A 26,229-nucleotide genomic window follows, 5' to 3' on the forward strand; every position below is an offset into this window, starting at 1 on the left:
TGGAAATACCCCAAAACTGCAAGAATTTTGGAAGAACGTTGCATTTATTCTATCAACAATTATTAAGTTTGAATGCAGTTTGAATTATATGGATAATAAAAGTTCAAGAAAAAGATTGTGTCCGTTGGATTTATGAGTGCAAAAAGAGTTATAGTCACTAACTGGAAGATTATTAATAATACAAATGAGAAATCATGGCTACAAACTATTGAAACATTACTAAGTTTAGAACAAATGTCTAATTCCATTTATACCCCTTCTTACAAAACTTGGGAGCACTACCTGCCCTGATTAAAAGAACATAAGCACCACTACTGATCTGTTTCTATTATCCTGATAGAAGCCCTGAAGCAGGTTACTATTGTCTTAATAATAACTGAAGTAGAGATTGACACCTCAACAACGCAATCTTCAATGCAACACGTACACGTGTATTAGATTTGAATGCATGTATAGGTGTATACAAATATATTAGTATATTTATATATGTAGTGTATGTGTAAACATATACATGCGTATGCACAAGTATGTATGGGCAGGTGTATGCATGTATACAGTACATGTGTTTGGGTATATATGTATGGATATGAGTATATATGGTAGATGCATGTTGTCTATGTATAACCATGAGTCACTACTATATGAGAAGTGCGGTGTGTCTGTAACCTCAGATCGGTGTTTATTCCAGGACATGGCAGTGAACTTACCTCGTTTTTGTTTTAAATCTTTTTTTTCTGTTCTTGACCTGATATATGCAAAGTTTGTTTTTGTAAAGCAACTTTTCACTAAGCGTGAAATTTTAAAATAATGCCATTTTTCTTTTTTTGCATGTGTTTATGGAAGTATGGCGGAAGTTTTTACGCACCACAGTCTGGAAGCAGGAGTGCAGCTGTGTGAGGAAAGGTGGTTTGTCTCTCTGGGCCAAAACTCTCTTCTCCACCATCGTACATTCAACATCATCATCCTGGATTACGACATCTTTCTTTAGGATCTTGATGGCATACAGCTCCTCTGTTGACTTCATCTCTGCCAACATTACCTACAGACACCACAGGTCAAAGGTCACAATGTATCAAAGAGATTCTGAATATTAAATGTTGATGTGACACCACATTCAGGCATTCAGGGACGTCCTTTTATAGGATGTTACTTCTGTGGTCGTGGCTCTCACCTTGCCAAAGCTGCCTTTCCCTAGCAGGGCCAGGAAGTTAAAGTCGCTGAGTCGGACCCGGTCCATGTTACCTGAAGGCAGGCTGAACCGCCGGTGGTCTGATGGCGTGATCACTTTCTTACCGTGGCCCAGCTTGGCTTTCTGTGGCGTACAACACACATGTACACACAAACAGCATTACACACAGAGTTTACTCCAGATTATAAAATGTCTACAAAGATGATGCTGTACAGTATGTGCACAGTTTTAGATCAGCCTTTACAAATACTGTGTTTCAGTAGAGAGGATTTCTTAATAATTCAAACATGAATAAAACCTCAGATACTATATCAGGGTATTTACACGATTTTGTTTTGTGAATCTACTGTCTGGGTGTATTGTTACCAACATATGCATAAGTAAAGCTTCACATGAACTTCCTCCTTCTGCAGGACTTTGTCAAGAAGGAGGATTAAATCACTTGTTGCCTCATGTTTTCACACAAATTAAACAGCTATTAGTATTTGCTTTCCAAGTTTTTTGGTAAATTGGATTTTATGTAATAAAAACTCACAAATGTAACAACTGATAATGTAAAAGCTACTAGATGATGGGTTGAAAATGCAAAACATGTCAATGAAAAAAATCCATAGATACTACAAAGTCAATTTACATCAAGAGGTGATTGTTACTTCATCAATTAAAGAATTGCCAAGAGTCTAATTTATTAAGAATTTATGCAAATTAACACGTAGTATGAACCAACTAAACCAACTTAACACCATTTTTTGTTTTTTCTTATAATTTGTACCAAATTGCACAACCCTCTCTGTAAAATGTACTTAAAATTAACTGTTAAATACCTCAAAACTACAATATTAAGTGAAGTTATCTTCTGGATCACACTGCTTTTCAGGCTATTTTGGTAAACTGGCCATCACATTCTGACACATTTTGATAAGTTCTCTAATTGGTTTACAGTTATTACATGATCTTTCGCTTCAAGGTGCCATAACAGACACACTAACATCCCTCACTGTCACCGAAAACTGGTTAGCTGCATATTCACCCGAGTCCTAGTCAAAGCAAATTTCTATGAGAAAACACAGTGATCTATTTTTTGCCACTGACATGCCAGTTAGTTTCTTTTTTATATTCAAATATCCACACAGATATTCAGCAGGATCTCTCTACTGGTGCATTTTGGGAAATTGCGAGGTGGGCAGTCAGTGGGGGGTTGCCAGCATTGCAAGGTTCCCTGTTGTTATAATGACTGGCCTGCCAAGTGTCTTTGAACAAAAAGGGCAATTAGGACCCTGCTAGCTCCCATCACAGCCGTTGTCTGTTTCCGTCAGATAGTGCAGAGAAAACAGGCAACTGGTGGGGCATCAAGAGCTGTTGCCAGGCCAACCGTTTCTCTACTCTTGACTCAATGTGGCATTACACTCAACATAATAACTGTCACATATTTATTTGACTCCGGTTAAGCAGCCCTACATGTACACCTGGTTAGTTCAATCAAGAGCAGACTTATGTAAACACTGACTGTGTCATTTGTAGTAAGAGAGAAAAGGAGGCGTTCACATGGTTCTCAGTTGGGTCCATAAACCCAGAGTACTGCTGGCTTCTTTTGGTATGCTGCCAAGTTAAGTGATTAATTGCTGTTAATTAATTTCACCTGACAGCAGGTGTAATTATGTCTCAGTAGAGAATGAAAACTAGCCACAAGAATTGAGTAACACAACAAGATGGCAAAGTGACAAGAGAAAATTCTGGTGCCTTAACCTTTTAACAACACTTTTATTTTATTTTAGCATTAGTAAACAGATTTGCATGTTGTCATCTCAGACAAATATGAAATAATACGTGTCAGTAATTAATAGGTTATTGTGGCTAGTGAAGGCCATGGTTAATGGCATAAACCAGTGGTCCCAAAATAAATCTGAGAGTTCCCAAGTAAAGTAAATAGGTCCTTTTCACAGATGACATTTTGACATGTCACAGTAGCAAAAGCACAGGTGTAAATGATAAAATGAATGACGGCTAAATTCCATTTAGCTGCTTAGCTGCTGTTTCAGGGTCCTGCTATTGTGCATGCTGGCTCACTGTTACACTGAATAGAGCAGAGCCATCGTTAATCTTATTAGTAACACTCAGTAGGTGATTTGTTCATTTTTAACAGGGGCAGGATTATTATATAGCCTAATTCTTGATATTATAATAGCAATTATACTTTTGATTTAACAGAACTGCCATTAGGCTAAATACATATTTTGTGTAGGCCTATTCTTCTACTGGATGTGGACATTAAGCGTTTTAATAATGCTTATTTTTCAAAACACACCGTAATTTTTTAGTTTACCTCAAACTATGTAACTGTAGCAGCTGAGCGTGGTGCAGTCAGTGCAGGTTAATTTCCTCAGTCACATTACCTGATCCACTCCCAGGTTACACCAAACATTTACAGTAAAACCTATATTTGTAGTCATGTCTCCCCTAAAACATGTTATTACAGAGGTGGCTTGGTCTGGGGTGTATTTTTAGCGGCACAGACACTACTGAATGATCATAGAAATATTATAGGAACACTACAGGCAGCAGTGCGTCTATGATTCTCTCTCTCTTCTGTGACTACATGTTGCTGCTTTGATCATGAAGGTGACATTACTCTGTAGAGTATATAGCCTACAATATAGTATAGACTTGAGTATTTATAGTTTATAGTTTAGAGAGTATAGATCCAAGACAAAACTGACAGAAGGGCAGGACAGAAAGAAAAGGTGCAATTACAAATCCATCTGCTACTTCAGCACCACAGACAGCTTCATGGATTTATCAATACACAGCACAGTTAGGCTACTGATATTTCAGAGTCATGGTCGGGGTAATAGATTCTAACTTGCACAAATCTCAATCAGATAAAGGATCAATGAGTCAGGCAGACTAGACTAACATATTGAACTAAACAACCCCTCTGCCACTGCACTCTCTCTGCTACTAGGGGATGGAGAGGGGGGATGGCAAGTTAACAAGGGGGATGCATTTTGCTCATTTTGCTAACAAGGGGGATGGTTTTCCCTCTCATCCCCTCTCAAATTGCCTACTGGTATCACCCTGTGCTTTTCTTACTACAGTATTACAAGTCAAAATGTCTGCAGTGAAAAAGCTTCATTGAAGGGATAAGAAAGAAAATGTTTTATTTCAAAATTATGTTTACTTTTTTCCAGGCTAATCTCAATCTTTGTTTTTCTTTGTCTTTTTGTTTTTACAGCTAATAATTCATGCCCACATTACTTCATATTAAGGGATGTGTTGACATCCATTTGTGGGTAACTACTTTGTGAAAGTGAACACACACAGTGATATGTATTACAGAACATCAATTTACAGCTCAGTTGTACATTATATATATTCATGTCATTACATAAATGCTGTTTCTTTATCATTGTGGTGATATTTTGTTGGCATACAATGTTTTAATAATGTGTAGATCCTGTGTGATCCTTTGTTGCCTGTCTCTGAGGATGTTGTTCATCTACAAAACATCTAGTTGACATTGTGGGTGTATGTGATGTGCTATTGTGTGTAGCTTTGTATTTTGCATAATGTGTTTCTGTGTGTTTTTTGCTTTGCACTGTTTGTTGTTGTGCTGTTGTATGTTTTGATTGTGGGGGACTGCAGATGAAAATTAGCTTTGAGCTAACTCTGGTGCAGTGCATCATTTATGTTAAAAACTGTACACTGTCCCGATAAATAAATACAACAGCTCTACATCTATCCTTACCTTGGAGAGACACCTCGTGGCAATTTTCAAAATGCATTTACATATTTTTTTTACATTTCTAACATTGGACCAACTGCTTTTATAAAACTGAGACAACTTCACATCATACAAACAGTTCACAATACCACATCTACCTGTTTCAAAAGAAACAGAGGTTGGAGTGTTTTTTTGTCTAGAGTGGCCACACAAAGTTGTATTGGAACACACACAGCACAGCCACACACCAGCCTTATAATAAATATAACACTGCCACTGTGTGGAGAGATTTGGCATGCACACCAAGCACACTCAAGACCTTGCGTGTTCATTCACTCATACAGTTATTGTGCATTATTAGTGAGTGTCCATCCATGCTTCATGCCCTAACAGCCTTCTATAGTCCACACCAATGGCAGACTAGTAGAGGGCGGGCTGTGGACCACACTGTCAGTCAATGAGGAGCAGGTGTGAAGCTCTCTTGGCCAATGACAGCACACCGATAGAGGTCCACTCATAGGGATTCACAAATTTACTAACAATAATGCTGTCTAATGTTTGTGTACAAGATAGGGAGTACATATGTTAAAGCTGATATATGCAGCACTTTTATTACATTTTATATTCATAATAAGACTGAAACCTTGACTGTAAAGAGAGGAAACCATGATTGTTAGTTGCCTTTATGTTTTTAATTCGAATGATTCTTCTAATGATTTTGAGGCTTCAGTTTAAAAGAGGATGTTGCAGTTGTGTCTGCTTGTTCTTAAAGAACACCAACTGCTTTCCTGTTTGTGCCTTAAAGCAATCTAACAGATTCAAATGCTGCAAATGTCAGAATTTACTTTACTACTTTTACTGACCTTTGCAGCATGTGCTGCATAGTGTATAATTTGTTGTGTTCCTTGATGATAAAAGCATATGTAGTCCCTGTACTTGTGTGTGTGATTAAGATGTGATTAAAAAAGAATGAGACAGAGTGAAACGGTTAACATATACATTTGTGAGAGGAGTTAGAGAAAGAAAAGTACATTCATGTAGTGTGTGTATAACAGTCAGTAAATTGGGCTGGTTCAGCCATATGATGTTGAGAGCCTTTGTTAGTAAATCAGATTAATTTGTGGAAGCCCAGCAGAGATCCACAAACAATCCTGGTAAGTAAATAAAGTAAGTGCAAGTGCAAGCTGGGAGCGAGAGAAACAGAGACGGAGCAGGCAGAAGAACTACCTTGAGATAGTGGATATTTAACTGGCAGGCCTAGAGGAGAGAAGAAACTCACTTATTAGTGTGGTAAAAGGTTAGTTGATTTATGCATGTGTGTCTTGCTGGAAGAAAAAGTGACAAAATACACATGTGGACAGAGACTTGACAAATCATTAACTTGATCTGTATTAATCATCTACATACAAACAATCAAAGGCATGACTGGGAAACATGAATAAATCCTGTTCTGTCACATCTGGCTGCATCTCTGCATCTCGCTCTAGTTTCCACGGCAACTGCACAGTTGTGTGAAGACGCTAGCCTCGGAGGAAAGTCAAGGTCAGCGTTGTATGGAGAGAAGCTGGAAATTAAAAACAATAAGACTTGGTGTTTTGAGGGCTGCTGTACACTCAGTATTAAAACACCTGCATGCACATAGGACTTTAATAAACCTCTTCCATCTCCTTTTCTTTACTTGATTTCATACTTGTATGCACTTGTTTACATTGCACTGCTCAATATAACAGCCACCTTCTGCCCGCGTTTTAATAATGTGGAAGTTTTATTTAAAGTGTAGATGTTGTAATGTGTCACAGGGACACATTAGGTCCCTATCTGTGATCTGTAGTAAACCAGCCAACCACTAGAGAGCGAGAGTTAGTCACAATTAATGTTTCCTTAGACTTGATTAAAAAGGACCATACCAGTGTTTTTGTATGCTTATGTCATTTACTACAAATCCAGCCAACCATTTTCAATGAAAAAAAAAAGGTCTGTTTTTGTTTTCATTCATTTTCTCACACACAAATCAGCTTGAAGTGGCTCAGAATTTTCTGGGGAGGAAATTTATCACAATAAACATCATGTTTGCCTTTATTCTAGTCAAAGTTACATTATTTTTTGCACATTTTTCAAATCAATATGCACTTACAACTATGTTCCCTATCATTTTCCCTGTGATATTCAATTCCTTGTGATTTCCTCTGCACTTTGACATGAAATGAATGAGCGGCTGACAGGAAGGCAGAAAAGTAATACATCTCAGACATTACAGCCTGCTTCAGAAATCAGATATAAGGTATAAATCATTTTTAGTAAGGTGAAAAAACCCGGCAAAAACACCGGTATTCTCCGAGAGGCATGAATGGGGGAGAGAACTAGAATAATACTGAGGGACAAATAACACAAACTGTTCCGATAATGTATTAGAAAGCTGGATATTGGAACTTCTAAAACAGTAGATAATGGTTCTTGGTGTTTGTATGGTTTCATAGAAATCTACTTTCAATTAGATAACAAAAACATCTATAGTCATATTGTAACCTTTGGTCTACCTACAGGTAAACTCTCACTGCCATAGTAGCAACTGCAGAAACAAACACTGGAAACAAGTCCAATGAGGTCAAAGAAGAGCCTAAAGTTGTTCTTTTGAGAGCAACAAAACCCCTCACGGGCTTCATTTAGACATGATTTCTCCTTCTGTATGACTTCTCAGATGTGTTTGCTACAGTAAGTCAATCCCCACTGTAAACAAAACCAGAAATACAGCAACTCTGGATGAATGAAAAAGACAATTGTAATTGATTATTTAAGCAATAACCTTCAATACTCACCTTCATTAAGACTTCCAAATAACTGCTTTTACTAGGTTAGGATTGGATAGGATTAGGACTTTCTTTTATTTTTTAAATTTTTTGCCATTGCATAATTATTCAATGTTCATACTATAGCTGTTTCGATTGACAGAGGTGAGTATTAGAGGTTTTTATCTGCAGCTGTACTTCTGACGTAGGACTCTTGGACACTTGCTTCCTTTGTTGTTTGTTGTCTCTGTATTATTTGTGCTGTCCATGTTATGCTTTTTGCTCACTTGCACACGTGTGTACTGCAAGTGAAATTTTCCTCTAACAGCATGAGCATTCTCTCTACTGCCAGGAGAAAGTGATCTCCTCTCCCTCTCTGGCACACAGGGTGAAAAGCACAAGTGGAAACAGGGCGCGGTTACCATGGTGACAGGAGGAGAGGCACATATTTTTGTTAAAAGTGACTCTGTGAATGTGTGTGTGTGTGTGTGTGTTTATGCACAACAGACATGTTGTGACAAACAAAACTGACTTATGCTTTCACTGAATGTTACAAACTGATAACCTTTCTCAACCTGCCTCCCCGTCCTCACCTCAAACTTTTGTCGGAGCTCCAGGTCGACATCGTCCTCCTCGGGGATGGGCACGTTGTAGTACTCCCCCTCCTCCTGGTTCAGCAACTTATACCTGAGAGAGAAAAACAAAAGAAAATCTGTTTGTAATTTACTTTCTGTAACATTTTCATTTATCAAGCTCTTTACCAATTTACTATTAATCCATCATCCATGTGTCTGCCCCTCTGTCCACCCACACAGCTGTAAATCTCTGCATCCATCACCACTTCAGTCATAGTAGTGTTTGCAGGTCTGCTCTCTTTCAGCAGTGCCAATTTGACTCTACTTCTTCTCTAATGTACACATCCTCTCGCCTCTTGTCTAATGACCTTGAATGTACAGTACAATACGCAGGCACACACACACACACACACACACACACATATGCAGACACACTGTTTCCGAGAAGCTGGTCCAAACGTCTTTACACACAGGTATTTCCAGAAGCGTCTCATTGTACTCACAGTGGCAGTCGATCAGACTCGGTTTAGGCTAGGCGGCGGCAGGTATGCTAACATGGCCGTGGAAAATTGACTTTGACCTATCTATGAATGTATGTTTATCAGTGTGACACAAAGCAGGAAGACAAGGACATAGAGAGGGAAATGGCGCCAACCAAAGCTGTTTGTCACAGTGGACGGAGACGGCTTAAGCCAGCAGTCTTTATGTCTGTTTTACACACACTGGGCTGCTGTTTTGCAGTGACGGTAGTAGAAGCAATGATGGTGGCCAGAATAGTTTCAAGTTAACAAACTGATGCACTACTGTATATGAGAGATTATATAGTTAAAAAAACTGAAGCAGTGCAACTATTTAACATATTTATTTCATGCCATTCACTATAAAATAAATTTGTTTTGCCAGTGTTTTTTTTTTTTAAAATACTTGTGATTACTGCTGCATTTATGATAGTGACTCTACTATACACAATGCATCAAAGACCTTTGATGTAATGTTAGGATACTGTTTAAATGTCCACTGTCTGAATTGTTGCAGTGAATAGAATTGCAGGTAAATGGGACTCAGAGAAATGACTGACCAGCCACAGGTGGGAGCTTTGATCAGCTCGGACACTCCGAACGACATGGAGCCCATGAAGTCGTTCCGGGTGGTTCGGTCCCAGTCCCACACCTCAATGGAGAGACGGCGGTCCTTGTCGGCGGCTTTCAGCTTACTGAGTGCACACACATAACACACACAGAGGAGAAGTAACGGTATCTGACGACACAGACTGCAAGAATTAAAATGCTGTCCAAAGATCTGTTTTGTTCTATTTGATTGTTGAGAACTTTGGACAGTTGAAAATCACTAAGAAAAAAGCCAGAAATGATCATTCTTTTATTAATTAAACATATACAACATTACACACGGACTTGGGGACTCACAAGGTGAAGGACTCGTTCCAGCAAGGGTTGAGAGATGAACGGATGGTCCTGGTCTTCTGTTTAGTCTCATTCTTTGGGTCTGGGATAAGCTTAAGTTTGACATACGGGTCTGATAAACCATTCGGATCCATGGGGATCAGGTTTCTGGCTTCACCCACTAGAAGACGGAAAGGAGACAGGGAGACATTGTAAACATATGTGTGTGTTTGGGCCCTGAGCTAAATTTAGAGACTTCATGACTCCACACTGACTCAGGCATTAAAAAAGCAGAGATGGAGTGTAGATGGAGCGATGAATAGATGGATGGAAGAGGGGATGATTGTTTTGTTGTTGTTGAGTCACAGAAAGCAACCTCAAGGCCGGACAACAAACAGAAATGAACTGAACTGCAGTCTCTAACAAAGTTAAATTTGTATTATATATGTGGACTCCTATGAAGTGGATTACTGGTCTCAAGTTCATTTTGAGTCTTGGCAACAAACTGGCATGAAATGAAACCAAAGCATGCCTAAGAAAAATAGTACTAACTACAAGATATGCTTCAAATGGTCAGCAGTACGACCGGGTATCAAACCTCAGATTCTTTCTGATACTGTAATCAGATATTTATTGATTTTGGAAATTATATTAAATTATAACTTCTCCTATGAAGACATATTTTACATTCTTACAACTGTGTTTTACTAGATTGTCATTCATTATCTGTTTATACACCAGCATCCATTTATGGTTGAACACAAGAGGAGTTATAGCTGTTGAAAAGTACAATAATAAACATTTGTTACAATTATTATTTATTAAACAAATATGTGATAACAATTACATTATAATGTGTTACAACCCATTTATTAACAATTGTATACTGCTTATAAACAGAGGGAACTTAAAGTAAAGTGTTGCACATTTAACATTTGAGAAGTTTTGAATCTTTTTTGTTTAATTAGAAAAATGGTTTAGAAAAACATTTTCTAAAAGTAAGGCATCAAAAAAGTATTGTTTTGGTATCGGTATCAGTGACAGTATAGAAAAATGTGAAACAACACCCATTAAGCAGTAGGCCTTATTTAAATATATGCAATTTATGATGTTTTTGTAAAACATACAAAACTGTTGCATAATTCTTTATGTAAGACGTTGACAGAAGGGAACACAGACTGTACGATAACCGAAATCAGTACAGACGGACGGTTGGCTAATGGCTCATCAAATCAGGCACCACATACGCTGATGACAGGTGCTGCGAAGCAAAGCATACTGTCAAAATTCACTTGAAGTTGACAGTGTGAAACAGCACCAACAGGATTACAACACCGATGGGTGTTAGGGCATGTGCACATGTAAAATCATGGAAAACAAGAAAAAGAGAGAAATAGGGCTTAATCAATTAGCCAAAAATAACCCCCAGTAATGTAAAACAAGTAAATAAGACAGGTGATGATAAAATGACACCTTCCTCAGTGGAGGGAGTGAATAAAACTGCCATATTCTCTTACTGTCAGTTGTGCACATGATTAGGGCAATAGGTGAGCAGATAAAATAAGGGAGGTGTGACGTTTCCCTGTGTGATAACTGACAAATGGAGGGGGAAAAAAAAAGAGTGAGCTGTTACATAGCAACAGGAGTAGGGGGGACGGGGTGGCGTTAGCAAGCCACCTTCACCATGGCGACAACATCTACAGTAAATGGCCAATGGGCCGACTCCAACACTGCCCCACTTAGCGACATCCTCTGAACACACAAACAAATGTCAGGACAGTCTCAATCCATCGATTAATGAAGAAAGACAATAAAGAAATGAATAGTGTTTGTCACCGTAAGCAAGAAAGACAGAATATCATGAGATAGATTGCAAGACAATAGCCCTGTTTGACAGTAGATGACAGTAAAGTGTGTGACATAAAACAGAACAATAACAGACCGCAACAGACGGAGAGAGTAGAAACAGGATCACACTGATCCTCTAAAACTGTTTTTATCAGCTCCAACCTCCCCACTCTGCATATTTCAATGTAATCAGCCACAGCGCAGGAGGAAAAGCTGTAAAACTGAATGTTTCAGAGTCAGTGTGAACTTTCACACAAGGACACCCTCATCGCTGAGATTCTTCATTAAAACAGTGGTAATGTATTTTCACTGTGAGGCATAAATATTCCAGGGTTGAATACAAAGCAAGTCCTGAAGAGTCACTGCAGCTCATTTAGCTCCGTCTATGCAGGGTTTGATCAGATTTACTTTGACATTTACTTGCTCTTTGTCACTGGTGTGACGATAAGATTTGTGCTTTTAAAAGGATTATGAATTATGAAAAAATCTTGAATCAGAAACTTTGCCAAAGCCATATTAAGGCTTTGTGTTCACTGCAATGGTTTATCTATTTTTAGGTCTGTGGGAGTTACTTTAACAGCTACAGTACAAACAATAACAAATATCTTCTTCTCAGGGGAAGAAGTAAGCTCTAAATCTTTATCTTTATTCACTGTGTGCAGAGAGAAGAGATGGAAAACAATATTAATACAAGATGTTGCTTAAAGGTGAAAAAAGTGCTTGTGTGATGAAATTATGACACAAAAGACAGAATAATTAAAAATTAGTAAGGAGGAATGAAATAATATCACATGATTTATTACAGATAGAGAATGAATTAAGAAACCTGAAGGACAACAAGGTGAATCTTTGAATATCGGAGGAATGTTAGAATTGTTGTTATCAGCATCACATTTTTTTAATGCTCTTTCAGTTTCATGCAGTAGAGGGCAGCGTAGGTCTCTCATTCAGAGTTGTGTGTATGACAGAAGCCAGAGTCAGAAGCTTCTACCTTGTTCATGAATGTGTTGGTTCAACCTCATCCAATACAGTTCACTCCTTATCCAATACGAATTCTTAGCTACAGTAATCCCACCTCCCTGTCTTTTACACACACACACACACACACACACACATACAGAAACACACACATAATGAACTATGAGAAGCAGAAAGGAAAATCTCAGCATCCCACGTTCTCATCTAAATCCTCCCCTCTGCTGGCTGCGGCAGCGTTACAGGCATCAGTCACTTCCATGGCAACGCTGGCGCCAAACGACACCAAAGCACCTTCAACAAGCCTGTAAACACGCTAATTGGGCAAAAACACACGCAGACAAACACGTGTAGAAACAGACGAGGATAGACTCTACATGTACTGTACGCCAGAGAAGCGTGCAAGTTACACATGCGCACATGTATTCGTGCACATGTGTAGTCTCTCTCTCTCTCACACACACACACACACACACACAATGAAACATCATCATCAGCAGTGATCAAGGACCATCTCTGCTGTCTGTTGTTGCTTAGATACAACAAGAGCTGCTTGCCTTCTGTATCCTCCCCTCTCCTCGCTGCTTATGAGGTAGTTACCAATAAGATTAGAGTGTGTGTGTCTGTGTGTGTGTGTGTGTGTGCGCGCCTTCCTGCTTGTGCATGTTTTGTCTTCATCACTTGTTTAGGGGAAAACAAGACATTATACTGACAGAAAAAGCAGTCACATATTACGCATCTGTTAACTCTTGATAAAAAAACTTCTTAAATTTGACTTCTACGCAGATTTTTCACACGTGCATCATCATCACGGAAGCAAAACTATCACCGTGCAACTCATCATCATCTGCAACTCTCGCGCACTGGCTGACTCTGAAATGTCCTGATTTTACAAAAAGTACCAACAAAACACAAGAAGAAAGTGCTATGGCAATTAGCTGACACTTTTAGAGCCCAGGTCCTCTAGAATGACAGTGAATGACAAAGTTCAACGTCTTCCTTTTTCAAAATGGTTGTTTATTGTCTAATATCTCTGACATGTTCTCTAAAGTGCAAAGTATAATTACCTGCACTTATTTCCACTAGAAAAATTAAGGCAATTTATGTTTTAAACAGTTTCTCTCCAGCAGCAAGTCTGAACTAAAACCTGCAGATATTCATTGTTGACTGTTAACCACTTCCTATGATATCTTTATGATATTCTTTGGAAGCATAAACAGACAACGATGATGAAACACACACGCACACACACACAAGATGCTGACATTATCTTTTGTATCTGAATCGTATATCTGTTTCATAAAAATATCCATCCATCCTCTTTACCACTTATCCTCTAGAGGTTCGCAGGGGAGCTGGAGCCAATCTCAGCTGACAATGGGTGAGAAGCAGGGTACACCTGGACAATTCGCCAGTCAATCATAAGGCTAACATATAGTATAGAGACAGAAACACATTCACACTCACATTCACACCTACAGGCAATTTAGATTCTCCAATTAACCTAACCTGCATGTTTTTGGTCTGTGGGAGGAAGATGGAGTACCCAGAGAGAACCCACGCAGACACGGGGAGAACATGCAAACTCCACACATGAAAATATGCCAAAGCTAAAAATTACATATCATTCAGATCCCAGGGAGGGTGCATGCGGGGCTGCGGCAGACCGACAGTGTAATCTCCCCTGAAAAGGCTTTGAAATTCAAATCTGTTGTTGCATAACAATGCCATGTACAACCAATGAATGCCTGATAATCTGTGGGGAAAGCTGCAAGGCCAAACAGGAGCTGGATGGATCTCTGCCGTGCGGCGTCAGGGATCTGAACTCAGATGTCACACACTCAGTGGAAGGAGCGGGAGGAGAAGCACATTCAACTTAAAGGCTTCTACTTCTTGTTGTGGACGTTACAAGGAAGTGGGAAACTCAACAAAGGCTGGGTTTTAGCTGAGACATGAGTGGTGCTTTGGCATTTTTTTAAAAATTCCACCCACACACCCCTAAAATAAAAAATTCATTGAGACTTACAGGAGAATTATATCAGTTAAGTCAACAGCCAAAAGCAAAACAATATACAGCAAACAAAATCAAACTCTACAGCTGAGATACTGAGTTAATAAATACTTTCAAACTTATATCGTCAATCATTCAGTCTATACCACATTTTAGTGCGTTCGAATTGTTTATGTGCTGCTTATTAATGCTACATGGGGTGTTAAAATATAGTGTTACTGATGTGATGAAAATATATATCAGATAAGAGACACACATACAGATGATACATAAATGTCATCCTCATATTTGTTAAAAGTCTCTCAGAATATCAGATAATAAAGCTTTATCTATATATTATTTTAGGCCCGATGGTGCTATGAGTTGTGTCAGTGGAGGAAAAAAATGTATTCCTCTTCCTCAACTGTGCTTTAAACCTGAGGCGAGCATGTCAGCAATAGGAAATCTCACCCTGAGTAAACCGCTGTGTGCTCACTTTGGCCTGATCCTCAGATGCCCTATATGTGTGTGTGTGTGTGTGTGTGTGTGATTAGGCAGGTCATGGGGGGACTTTGCATGTTTGCCTTTTCTTAAAACCCCAGAATAAACGTCTGCTCATGCCCGCAGGTTATTTATGTCACTTTTGCTAGAAGAGACGACGATCAGGGAAAGGAGTGAGAGAAGGGTAAAGGGGGTAATCATTGGGGAGAAAAAAAAAGAAAGAAAGGATGAAGTAGAGGTAGAGAAAGAGCAAAAGAGACAGAGGATGTAGAGGGAATTTGGGAGGTGAAGAAGAGACATTAGAGCCAGAAGGGAGAGGACACTCAGCTGAGCAACGGTCTCAGCTGGTTGAAAAAGAGAGGATGAGAGAAAAAGGACAGATGCTGATGTCTTATTGAGGAAGAAAGGGGAGGGAGAAAACAGGACATGAGTGAATGTACGGGAGCTCAGCAGGTATGGGGGGAAAATAGATGAAGAGACGGGGGAAGACATGCTGCGGTCTCAAAGGAACGGGTAGAAGAAGATAACAGGAAATGTCAATATCGGATGAAGGGATGGAGAGGAGAGAGAGAGAGAGAGAGAGGGAAAAGGGTGGGAGAAGAGGAGAGGATGGTGGTTACAGAGGGAGCCTGGGAGTTGTGTCTGTTTTCTTGGCTGGAAAGATTTAATCAAGTTCACATTGGTGCGGTGAACCACAAAGGCCCGCCACTTGGCTGAGGGAGCCAGAGGGGAGATAGAGAACAAGCTTGGGCTTCACTGTTCAGACCACTGCCATTAAAGAGAGGAAAAAAAAAAAAATCAAAAACGCAAACAAAACACTGCAGAACATACACTTCATCTGCTGTCTCTCCCTCCTGTATTGTTCTCAGTATTGATCTTTATCTTCTTTTCTCTTTCTTTCTCAGTCAGCAGCAACAAGCCCCTGCTTTATCTCAGCTGGTCCATCACTTTCCTTTTTTTTTTCTGTCCTTTTCACTTCATCTGGATCCTTGGAATTTAATGAACTGTCCTTCTTTACATTTCAAATATTTATTTTTTACATTAATAATGAAGTGATAGAAAGAAATAATTTATAGGATAGCCAACTTTCTGTCCTTTATGAAGCTGCACGGTTTTATATTAACAATGGCTCAAAAATATGTGTGTAATGTGAAAGACGCTGCTTGTATTGACAAACCCACAAATAATTATCCTCCTACTCTGCAGCTCTTACCCTCAGCTCCACATAGTGTTTTAGCATCTTTCAGCTAATTCTTTTGGCTTCACGGCCCGCAGCTTTACTGTTTTCATTCACTGTCACTGCTCTGATCTAATTGTTTTCGGTCTGATCACGTAGCTGTTTTAGCAAAATAGCTCTGAAGAAACACTAAAAACCTACTTTACGTTTATGCGCCTAGCACCAATCAACAGACAGACAAAGTTAGCGACTAGCTGGTGAACATAGTGAAGCATTTAGCAGCTAAAGAGCCAGATATTTCCCTCAGCAGTTGGTGGAGACCAAAGCAGTTAATTTGTCAGGTGCAACTCCAAATTAATGCTAATGTTGATTCTTGTGTGCCAGACGTGTAAATAAGCATTTTGTTTGTTAGCATGTTAGCCATATCAACTTAAAAGTTGATAATATATCAAAGTAGTGTTGTCAAAAAAAAAAAAAATCACTGAACACTTCTTTAAAATTAATTATTGTGTAAGTAAGCAATACATGAAGATTAGTGCTAAACAATAAGTTGATTAGTCTATTAACAGATTATAATTAAGAATTTTGAAAACTGATTAATTGTTCATGTCGTTTATCAAGCAGAAAAGGCCAAATAATTTGCTTTTTTTCTCTCTTTTGCAAAAATAATTGTTGATTGAATATCTTGGAGTTTTGATCTGTTTGTCAGACAAAACAGGCAATTTGATGACGTCAAATGGAAAATTGTTGTGAGTGTTTTTCACAGTTTTTTGACATTTTCATTTAAATGATAAATCGCATGAAAAAGAATCAACAGGTTATTTTATAATAAAAATAATCACTGGTCACAGCTCCAATTATGACAGATAGAACCACCATATAATGAAGGAAAGAGACACAGAAGTCTTAAGTTTGTATTTTAATCAGTCACTACATATGCCAAGAGCAGGTGCTGCAGAGCACACAGTCGAATGTTCCTTGAAGTTGACACAGTGTGAAGCGGCACCAACGCTTTCGTAAACACTGGAACACGGGTGGGTGTTTTGGTGTGTGTACGCAGAAAATCAAGGACAACACAAGGGGGGAGAGAGAGAAAGAGGGAGAGAAAGCACATCAATTTAACATGGTAACAGCCGTCTCGCCCACTCTCTCCATGAATGTGATCCAGTTGAGTTTCACCGGTGTCCATTTAGCCTAATCTGAAAAGACTGAGGTAACCATGTCAACAAGACCACCGCTGTCACCACTGTTAACACTCTGCCTCATTTTGCTCATTCTTGCTGAGGGTGGTCATCACATCACACGCGCAGTCAAACTCACAGACAGAAACAAGCAAACAAGGACATAGAACAGAGCATGTAACTGTCAGTTTTGTGCAATAGATCACATCTTGTTCAGGAGACAAACAGACAAAATAACTGGATGTTGTGTACAGCAGATGGCAAGTTAATAAAGTGAAAAGCAGAGCGAACACTGATGTAAGACTACTGTGAATACAGCATTCTCTTCTTCCCTATTTCTTTTCATCTGGAAGACTATAAACAAACACATTTTTATGAAAGCAATATTACACAGGTCAACTTTATCCCTTCTGTACTATAGCTGGAGGTTATTCCTGTTCGATCCCCGCTGAGTTAGAAACACTTTATTGGCCTCAGCATTCATAGTCTCTAACCAGCACGGCCTCACCATGTTGCTGTGTGAGTGTGCATGTGTGTGTGTAAGAGGAGGAGAGGTTGTGGAAGTGACCCAGCAGTCATTTCTCTCCCTGCCAAAGGGTTTTAACACTGTACAGTTCCCCACTCCAGGTGCTGCTCTTGACTGACAGGATAATTTGGAGGTGTTGAAAATACGCACACGTGCGACACAGGTTACAGAGGCAGCCACAACTCAATTTTTATGCTGACATGGACAGTGCTACATACAGAGGGTTCTCTGTGTGAGTTTCAAGTGTGTGGTACTGTGAATTATTATTATCCGTGTGAAGTGAAAAAATCCCATCCCCGACCATACGCCGCTAAAAAAAAAACCACACACTTACTCCAAATATCCAAACTAAAAACATTGGCAACAGAATTCAAACCTGCGCTGAAAGAGAAAAGTCCCCTCTCTGTCTAGAGAAATAACTGGCTCAGTATAAATAAACACATTTTTCTGAATACTTCATTAATTAAGATACTCAAAGATGCCCAAAGTTCCAAATATGAATAAACCCAGAGATGTCTTTCAATGGCTTGAAAATGAATCATTCATTCACTCCCATCAGGGAACCACTTGCTCTTGTCAATCTTAGACTTCAGCAGCCTCGAGTGCAACATGCAGCCACAATGACTGAGACTAGGACCAACCTGTGACGTGTAGCCTGTCCCCGCTGACCTCGATCTTGAGGAAGAGGCGACCCCGGCGCTCTGTGTGGTCCATCCCACACAGGCTTGGCACATTGACCACACACTGCTTGTGCACGTTCATGTCGCAGGCTGGAAGGAGACAGAAAGCAGAGGGGAACATACAGAGTGTTGAGGAAACTGTAAAGGAAACTGTGGTTTAACACGCACACTGAGGCTAAGACACACAGACAAATAGAGAGGAGAAAGATCTTCTAGAGTCACACTGACAACAATACATTTGACAGTAATATAAAAAGCATTTTGTTGTGTGCACACGTGAGGAGAAAAAGACTGCTGACCAGATGCGTTTTGCACATGGAGTCCTACATGTTATATACAGTAGGCATCAAGGGAATATCTCTGTAGTGCTGCCTGGCTGTTCAATTATCCTGTATCGCAGAAGCCTTTGACAACACCTCTCCACATTAAGATATGCTTTGGAGCATATTTCAACAGACAAATAATAGATAAAAATTATTTACCGCAGCTTTAACAAAAACAGAATGTATGAAGGATAAAGAAAAAACTATTTGATGACACCAAACACAGAGGACGGGGAGTTGTGGCTTTGTACTCACTAAACTTAACCTTCAACTTGAATATCCAATGAACTGCTGAATTTTGCCCTGAGCATTCATCTACATATTTGGCCCTGACTCTTTTAGAAGCTGTCAGCTGGACCTCTCACAATGTATTGAAGTAAAATCCTGTTCAGTGTTGAATGCAATAGTTTAATTTTAACGAAACTAATTAAGTCTATAAGTCTTTAAGGCTCGCTGATGTTTTCCTGTCTGCAAACAGATGCACGCTAGGCTGCAGACTCAATGTGGCAAATGATTTGTTTTAGACACGATGCAGTACAGAAATGTCTGTTTTAGATGGGTAAGAGCTGCAATCAAAGTAGCCACCGCTTGTCTCCAATGTGCTGTGTACACTAAAACATCAATAAGTAATTACCACATTAACTTAGTGATGGTATAATCACTGTATGCAGATGAGACAGCCATCACTTTCACATAGACATTAGAAAAGACGCTTGTGCTCTAACACACAAACACACACACACACGCTTTGACAAAGCCAAACAGATGAGGGACCAGAGGGAAGACAGAACATTTGTTCTCCTCTTCCCCCTCGTTTCCTCCTCTGTCCCTTTTCTGCCCTCTAACTTTCTGTCTAACTCCCTCCCCCTTCTGTATTTTCTGCCCTCCACTTCCCTCCTCCTGTTCTTCTCCTCTCCTCCATCCAACCATCCATCTCTCCCGCTCTCTCCGTCCCTTCGTTCCTCCACTTGGCAGGCTTGTCAGGCTGACATGCTGGGAGGAGACAAGGAGAGATGGGAGATGGGGAAGCAACTCGCAATAGCGATGGCCTCGACGCATCAATTTGTTCTGGTGTGCTCCCATTACCATCTGCGATGAGGCCGCCACCCGAGACCCACAGATGGATAGACAGAGTAAGAGGAGGAGAGGGGGAGGGAGGGTGATGGACGGAGGCGACTTGGAAAGAGGAGGGGAGGGGGGTGGACAATGGAGGTACAGTGAGGGATGTAAAGGAGAAAAGGGAGATAAGAAAAAGAGCATGTCGAGGAGAAAGAGGGATTGTGGGAGTAGAGGGAGAAGAACGAGGAGAGCAAAGAGGAAAGAAAAGGCAAATCAAAATGAGAAAAATACACTGCAGGATGGGGTCATATATACTAAAGGAAGAGTTGATAGAGGAGTGTGGGTGGAAAGAATGGGAGCACAGGGAGGGACAGAGAATTCTGCCTGGTCTGCAGATGTGGCTGAGACTAGTACAGTACCAGTCTATTCCCATCTGTTCTCATTAGGGTCGGCTGTAGGATGGAAACCAGCACAGCATACACGTACGCATGCACGCACACACACAGAGACATACAGGGGTGTGCACTCACTGTCACATTTCATCCCCTGGTGGATGAGCCCGTACAGCAGCGAACCGCAGTGGTCACAGAAGGTGGGACTTCCGTATGTGTGGATCTTGAACTTGTGTTTGCTTCTGGGGTCCTGGAAAACAAAAAGAGACATAGAATATATAAGATATATTAGGAAACTGATGGTCTTCAATTTTATTTTCTGAAACTTTTCTTCACTGTCATTTTCAGGCAGAACAAAGTTATCAAGGCACAAGCACAGATGATATTCAAATTTGACATTGGAATTTCCCAATTAAATCACTCAAGGGTCTTAAAATAAACATAAGACACAACAGGAAGGGTGGCGAAAACAAGGCTAAGAGTCTGCAGTCATGCTAGCAGCTCTGTGAGGCTGTATTTAAAGACAGCTAAATGCTATTGCTGGCATTTGGCTAAGGTTAGCATGCTAACGTGTCATTGCTCAGTGCTCACAATGACAACTTTGTACAGCTGTGGCTGAAGGGAATGGCATTAATAATTTTGCAAATGTTTAGTCATAAACCAAAGTGTTGGACCAATTAAAATGTCAGCCTGATTATGACGCTAAATGAAAAGTCAGGGAATCACCAAATCAGTTAGGATTCATCCCCTGGGGACCATGCATGTCAGCACAAAATTTCATTAAATTATTTTATCCCCATTCAAGTTAGCAGAGCACTAACTGGAAGTTGGCCCGCTCAGCAGGTGGAAGTCTCTGGGTGTGCATTCAAACAGCCAGAGCGGGAATGTCCCACCTGACATGAGATTTAAAAATTCTGTATACTGGGAAATACAGAGAGATTTATTTGGCGGTGATAGGCTTAATCAGCATTGTGTTACGTTGTTTGGCAAAGGCTTGAATGATAATGGCGTTCATTTATATGTAAAAGTTCTGCACTGCAGGTTTAAGTAAAGATTTTTCACTTCTTCAAAAAGCCCTCACGAAAAACCTTCAGAAGGCATACTGTAGTTTGGGGCTAAGAGGAACTTATTCTCTTTGTAACATTTTTGTTAAAGTGAATATAAATGGACCTTTCTTACGACATCTGTTCATCACTCTAATGCCTGAGATTAACGATATAATGGATTGCAAAGAGCTATGAATGGGAACTGAGTTTTAGCTGTATGATTTGCAAATCACACTATGAATAAATCACACTATGAATAAATAATTATTAATCTTCATCGTATCCATCACATCATCAGTGGACGAGACTGATGAAAGATAGAAAGAAAGAAAGAAAGAAAGATCCAGATGGGAAGGAAATGTTAGGCTGTTATCAGTGTGTGGGAATGTGTAAGGTTCGAGTGATTTTGTGCTTGGTGTCAGTTCTCTCCATCTTGTCATCCTGGAAGCCTTCCCACCATCCTCCCTGTTTCATTCCTCAAATGTTTTTAAGGCAAAAATACACAACGTAGACTGATCGTATGGTGCCAGGAACAGTCTAACAGAGCAACTGTTTATCTTGGCTACAACATCTGGCTCTAAGGCTGAGTAAAAATTGCGCTAATGAGCAGTTGGGGATTGATGCTCTTATAAGTTTCCAAGAAATTGCATTAAAGTGAACAGGCAGAACAGTAGAAAGTGGATGACATTATCAAAAATGATTCTAAACATATATCAAAAGCGCCAAGTTACATTTTGTTGTTAATCGATTCATACATTTTCCAGTCAGTATTGTGATAGCTGAGGTTAGCTAATTTCTACAATCACCACAAAACAAACATCGCTGTAATTAAAGCCCTGCAAATGAGGGTGGATAAACCCCCACCAGCGTCGCCTCCATCACGCTGAAATGTGTCAGAATGGCTGCATGTGTAATTATACAGGCCACTGACTGAGTAAGTGGGCCCGCATCATTGAAAAGTGCCCTTTTTCCACAAACACACTAAATCAAGCAAACAACATGACGGCAGAAGAAGGAAAAGAGTGAGAAGGCGACATGACAACAGAGAGATGTGGAGGGGGAGTCTGCGTATAAAAGAGGAGGAAGTTGTTGAGTAGTTAGGGTGTGATTGGCAGGGAAATGACTCAGTGGCGTGAGGGTCCCGGAAAAATCTAATTAGCGTGTTCTCCTTTGAGTAAGCGTGCTATTTTTGCTCCTTTCTTTCGGCCTTTCCTGGAGGCACATCTTGAGACAGAGGAGAAAAAAAAACAAAAAAACACCACAGATGGACTTATGGTCATGCCCCTCGTGTCCTGAGTTTCCTCTCCTGGGTCTCCCTCCTCCTGCAACCCCATTTTCACCCCCATGAACAGTCACTCTTTTCAACTCTTCAATTGTGGGAACATTGGATTTATTTTAAAAGAGACTTGCTGACTGAAAACAGCAGACACCAGGGACCAATGAAGATAGTATCTCCCTCCTCTTCATTTCTTTCTCTGTCTTTGACTTTATGTTCCTCACTCTCTTCCCCTCAAAGTCTCTGGACAGCGAGCCCTGGATGTTTCTCACTTTTATGGCAAGACTTCTTTTCTCTCTCTCTTTCTCATCTCCCTTTATACACTTTCTCTCTTTTACCCTGCGTCATTGTCTCTTCGTGCACCCCCTCCCCCCTCTGGGGAGCCGTGGGTAAAAATCGAAATGGCAGGGTTTCCACTCACATTCAGTCTGAGCCTTCGATTGTTGCTGGAAGACACAACACAAAGCATAGCCTTCAAAAAGACCACACAAGACCTCTCTGACAACGTCTAAACAGGTTTTATTTGCTTAAAGTCAAGCTCAGCCCCTCGAAAATATAAAGAAACAGGTGACACTGCAACATAACACAGTGTAGGTTATCCACCACAATGATATGCATAATATTTAAATGTGCAAACACTTGGAGAGGCAGCAATTTTGGCAGCTTTCATCATGGCCCACGCTGCCACATTAACATCAACTGTTCAAGTGAACACACATTCGTCGACATTTTTAATTTCTTCAAGCAGAATTAGAGGGCCCGTGTTGCATAGTGTCAAAATGGAGCACAGTGTCTAACTGTCCGATAGAAAACATGTCTTTGAAGTTGTCATGACAGCTTCTTCAAGTGTTTATTATGAATGTTAATTAAGAATTACAGAACCCTTTGAGCTGTCCGCAACAAGAAATGTTAATAACAGTCTCTTCACAGGCAGACCATTCTTGTTTTAGGTGATCTGTCTATGTTTTAATTGTTGCTGAACTGCGCCAGCTATGACAGGAATATATGACTCAATCATCAGTAGACAGACAAACATCTAAGGTCTAAAAGAGATGAGTCATAGAGCTGAAGCACTGGGAAATAAATGTAAAAAATGTAAAATAAATCAAATTTGAACATCTAAATGTGGAGTCTGGCACATCTTAAACTTCATCATTTCAGTTTGTATCTATCAAATATCCTCTCAGCCATTTTCATATTGGACATCATGCAGTGACGGGCAAAGATGCGAGCGGGCAAACCGCCGACGCTAACAGACAGAGCTGCTGAGGCGAAACTAGGGGGGAAGCTGGTTGAAGTGAGGCGAGATGATGCTGCTGCCGAATTCCTCGGAGCGCAATGAGGGCCACATCAAGCAGAAGAGGAGGAAGTCGATGATGAGCGCAGAGTGACAATGAGTCAAACACGGGTCTCGCTAATTATAGTCGGGCATCAACAGGCGCATCGTCACCAGAGGTAATAATATCTAATTGCTAATTGGAAAATATTGCTATAAAAGTGAAAGGGAGAGTGGAGAGGCTGATGTGATTCATGTCTGGGGTTAATCCATCTTTCAGAGCTACCTTCACATTTGCTTCATACAAATTGAGCTGACAGCCGAAAATGTAATTTCCCCTTTTGATGCTTCAAAAGCAAAAGCTTTATTCAGCCTGTGATCTTCATCCATGTTTGAGCATTTGATTTGATATGATTCATCTAACCTGGTAGTTAGAGAAACCAGAGGATCTTCTTGTCAAGCGAAAGTGTCCCTAAGGAATTTCTGCAGACTTTAGGGTTGCTGTGCTCTGGTGTAAAGAGGAAAAGGCCACAAGAACCAGTATAATCTGACTTTAGATGATCAAAGAGTCATAAATTCTTGCTGTGACTTGGCTGAGAGAAAACGCAGACTACACGTTGAAACCTGACTAATCACAATTTATTGTCCTTTAGAAATGTACATACTGTAGGTGATTGGTAAGAAAGTGGCAGGGACTGACTTCAGTGTTCCACCAACAGCAAAAAATTTACATTTTATGAAGAATGAAGAATGAAGTAACCCTTCATCATCCACTGTACATGCTGTAGAGTGTGCACAGAGCGACACAGGTGTGATTCATTTGGTATAATGATCCTTACTCCAGAGTGATAGTCAAATGGTTAAAGGTTCACAGAAACTAAATTAAAAATATATGTCATACAAGTTGTCAAACTAGATGAGATGGCAAAAAAAAAAAAAAATCAAAAACACTTTTCTTTTCAAACTCTGATAAAGCAACTGTTGAACATTTTTCTTCCCGACACCCTGCATCTGTTGGGTCGGACAATTATTGAGTTGCCTGACTATTTTTATAGACAGTCAAAAAGTTATTTCTTGAGCCAAAATGCCACACGTTCTTCTGGTTTCAACTTCTCAATGATTTGTTGGTTTTCTTTGTTGTATATGACAGTAATATCAATATAATGGGATTTTGGAGCATTATTTGGAAAAACAAGCAAATTGAAGATATTGCTGTGCTTTGAGAAACGCTTTTTTCCCCCCACAAATTTTAACATTTCATCGACTAAATAAAATAATCAGCAGATTATTAAATGTTAAAAGTTGCAGCCCTGCATTAGACTTTTCTAGAATGAAAATTAAAGTCTTTTATAATGTCATATAATCACGCAGTGCTATGAAGCTTTGGGAAAATCGAGATCCAAATACTTTTCAAAGATAGAAAAATATCAGGCAGAATACAATAGAAATATATATGAAAGCAAACTCAAGGCATCAAAAATGTTAAACTTGATGTAACTGTATGCCCATAAAAAGTCATCTTGGATTTTAATATTTTACTCAATGTGTGTGATAAATGAATAAAGCATGCAGAATAATAAGTGTTTAATTTAAAGCTACTTAGAAAAGGAAAGAGTCCCTTACGTTCAACTGATCTCTGTGTTAAGAGAGACAGTCAGCTAAGAAGGTTGAAGAAGTCCAGCAGAGAACAACTGGACCTGAGTCAGCTCTGATCTCAACACTCAGCACAGTGACGCTCATCTTTTACTGGGAAGAACAGAAAAGAATTTCTGAATTTAAACATCCCAAATCCCCAGTTCAGGTATTCAGAATAATGATACCAACAGATTAGAGGACTGATTTGTTTGAGAGATTTGTTGTGGTGAAGTCCCATCAGGGAATTTTTTGGTATTCGCTTCACCAGACAGTTAGTGAAAATATTTATGCGCTGCACAAACACACGTTAGATAACAGCAAAATGGTCCCAGAACATCTCTGTGAGGAATCTAAAAATCTTTCAAAAACATCAACAAACGAGAAAACACTGAAACTACAATTAAAAAGACCACAATGATACTGTGTATGTGTCAGGATGAGGGGCTTGGGGGGGGGGGGGGGGGGGGGGGTTGGGGCAAAGTGAACTGAACAGTTGCTATGGTGATAATGGGTTTGAGAAAACTCTGTGATACACTGAGAGTCAGCAGAGGGAAAGCAAACAGTGGAGAGAAGAAGCAAAACAAGTAGAGGGTAAATCACTTTGTGGCTTTGCTAAACTTAAGTGTGTGCATGTTCAAGAAAAGACGACAACACTACAGCCAAGGAGGAAGTT

The 26,229-nt window shown here is 39.8% G+C and overlaps 1 protein-coding gene across 1 annotated transcript in view; it reads right to left on the reverse strand.

Annotated features, from left to right (window-relative positions):
* Positions 1–26,229, reverse strand: part of prkcab (protein kinase C, alpha, b) — a 101,332-nt gene that overhangs the window by 14,225 nt on the left and 60,878 nt on the right. Inside the window, exons 4-10 of the mRNA XM_067616438.1 lie at positions 20,462–20,573; positions 18,511–18,639; positions 9,696–9,852; positions 9,350–9,484; positions 8,290–8,383; positions 1,172–1,312; positions 866–1,039 (exon numbers count right to left, since the gene is read on the reverse strand). Of these exons, the coding sequence (XP_067472539.1) occupies positions 866–1,039; positions 1,172–1,312; positions 8,290–8,383; positions 9,350–9,484; positions 9,696–9,852; positions 18,511–18,639; positions 20,462–20,573 (942 nt within the window). The remainder of the gene's footprint in view (positions 1–865; positions 1,040–1,171; positions 1,313–8,289; positions 8,384–9,349; positions 9,485–9,695; positions 9,853–18,510; positions 18,640–20,461; positions 20,574–26,229) is intronic.

Source organism: Thunnus thynnus, chromosome 17 (genome assembly GCF_963924715.1).
Source record: "Thunnus thynnus chromosome 17, fThuThy2.1, whole genome shotgun sequence".
NCBI classification, from domain to species: domain Eukaryota; kingdom Metazoa; phylum Chordata; class Actinopteri; order Scombriformes; family Scombridae; genus Thunnus; species Thunnus thynnus.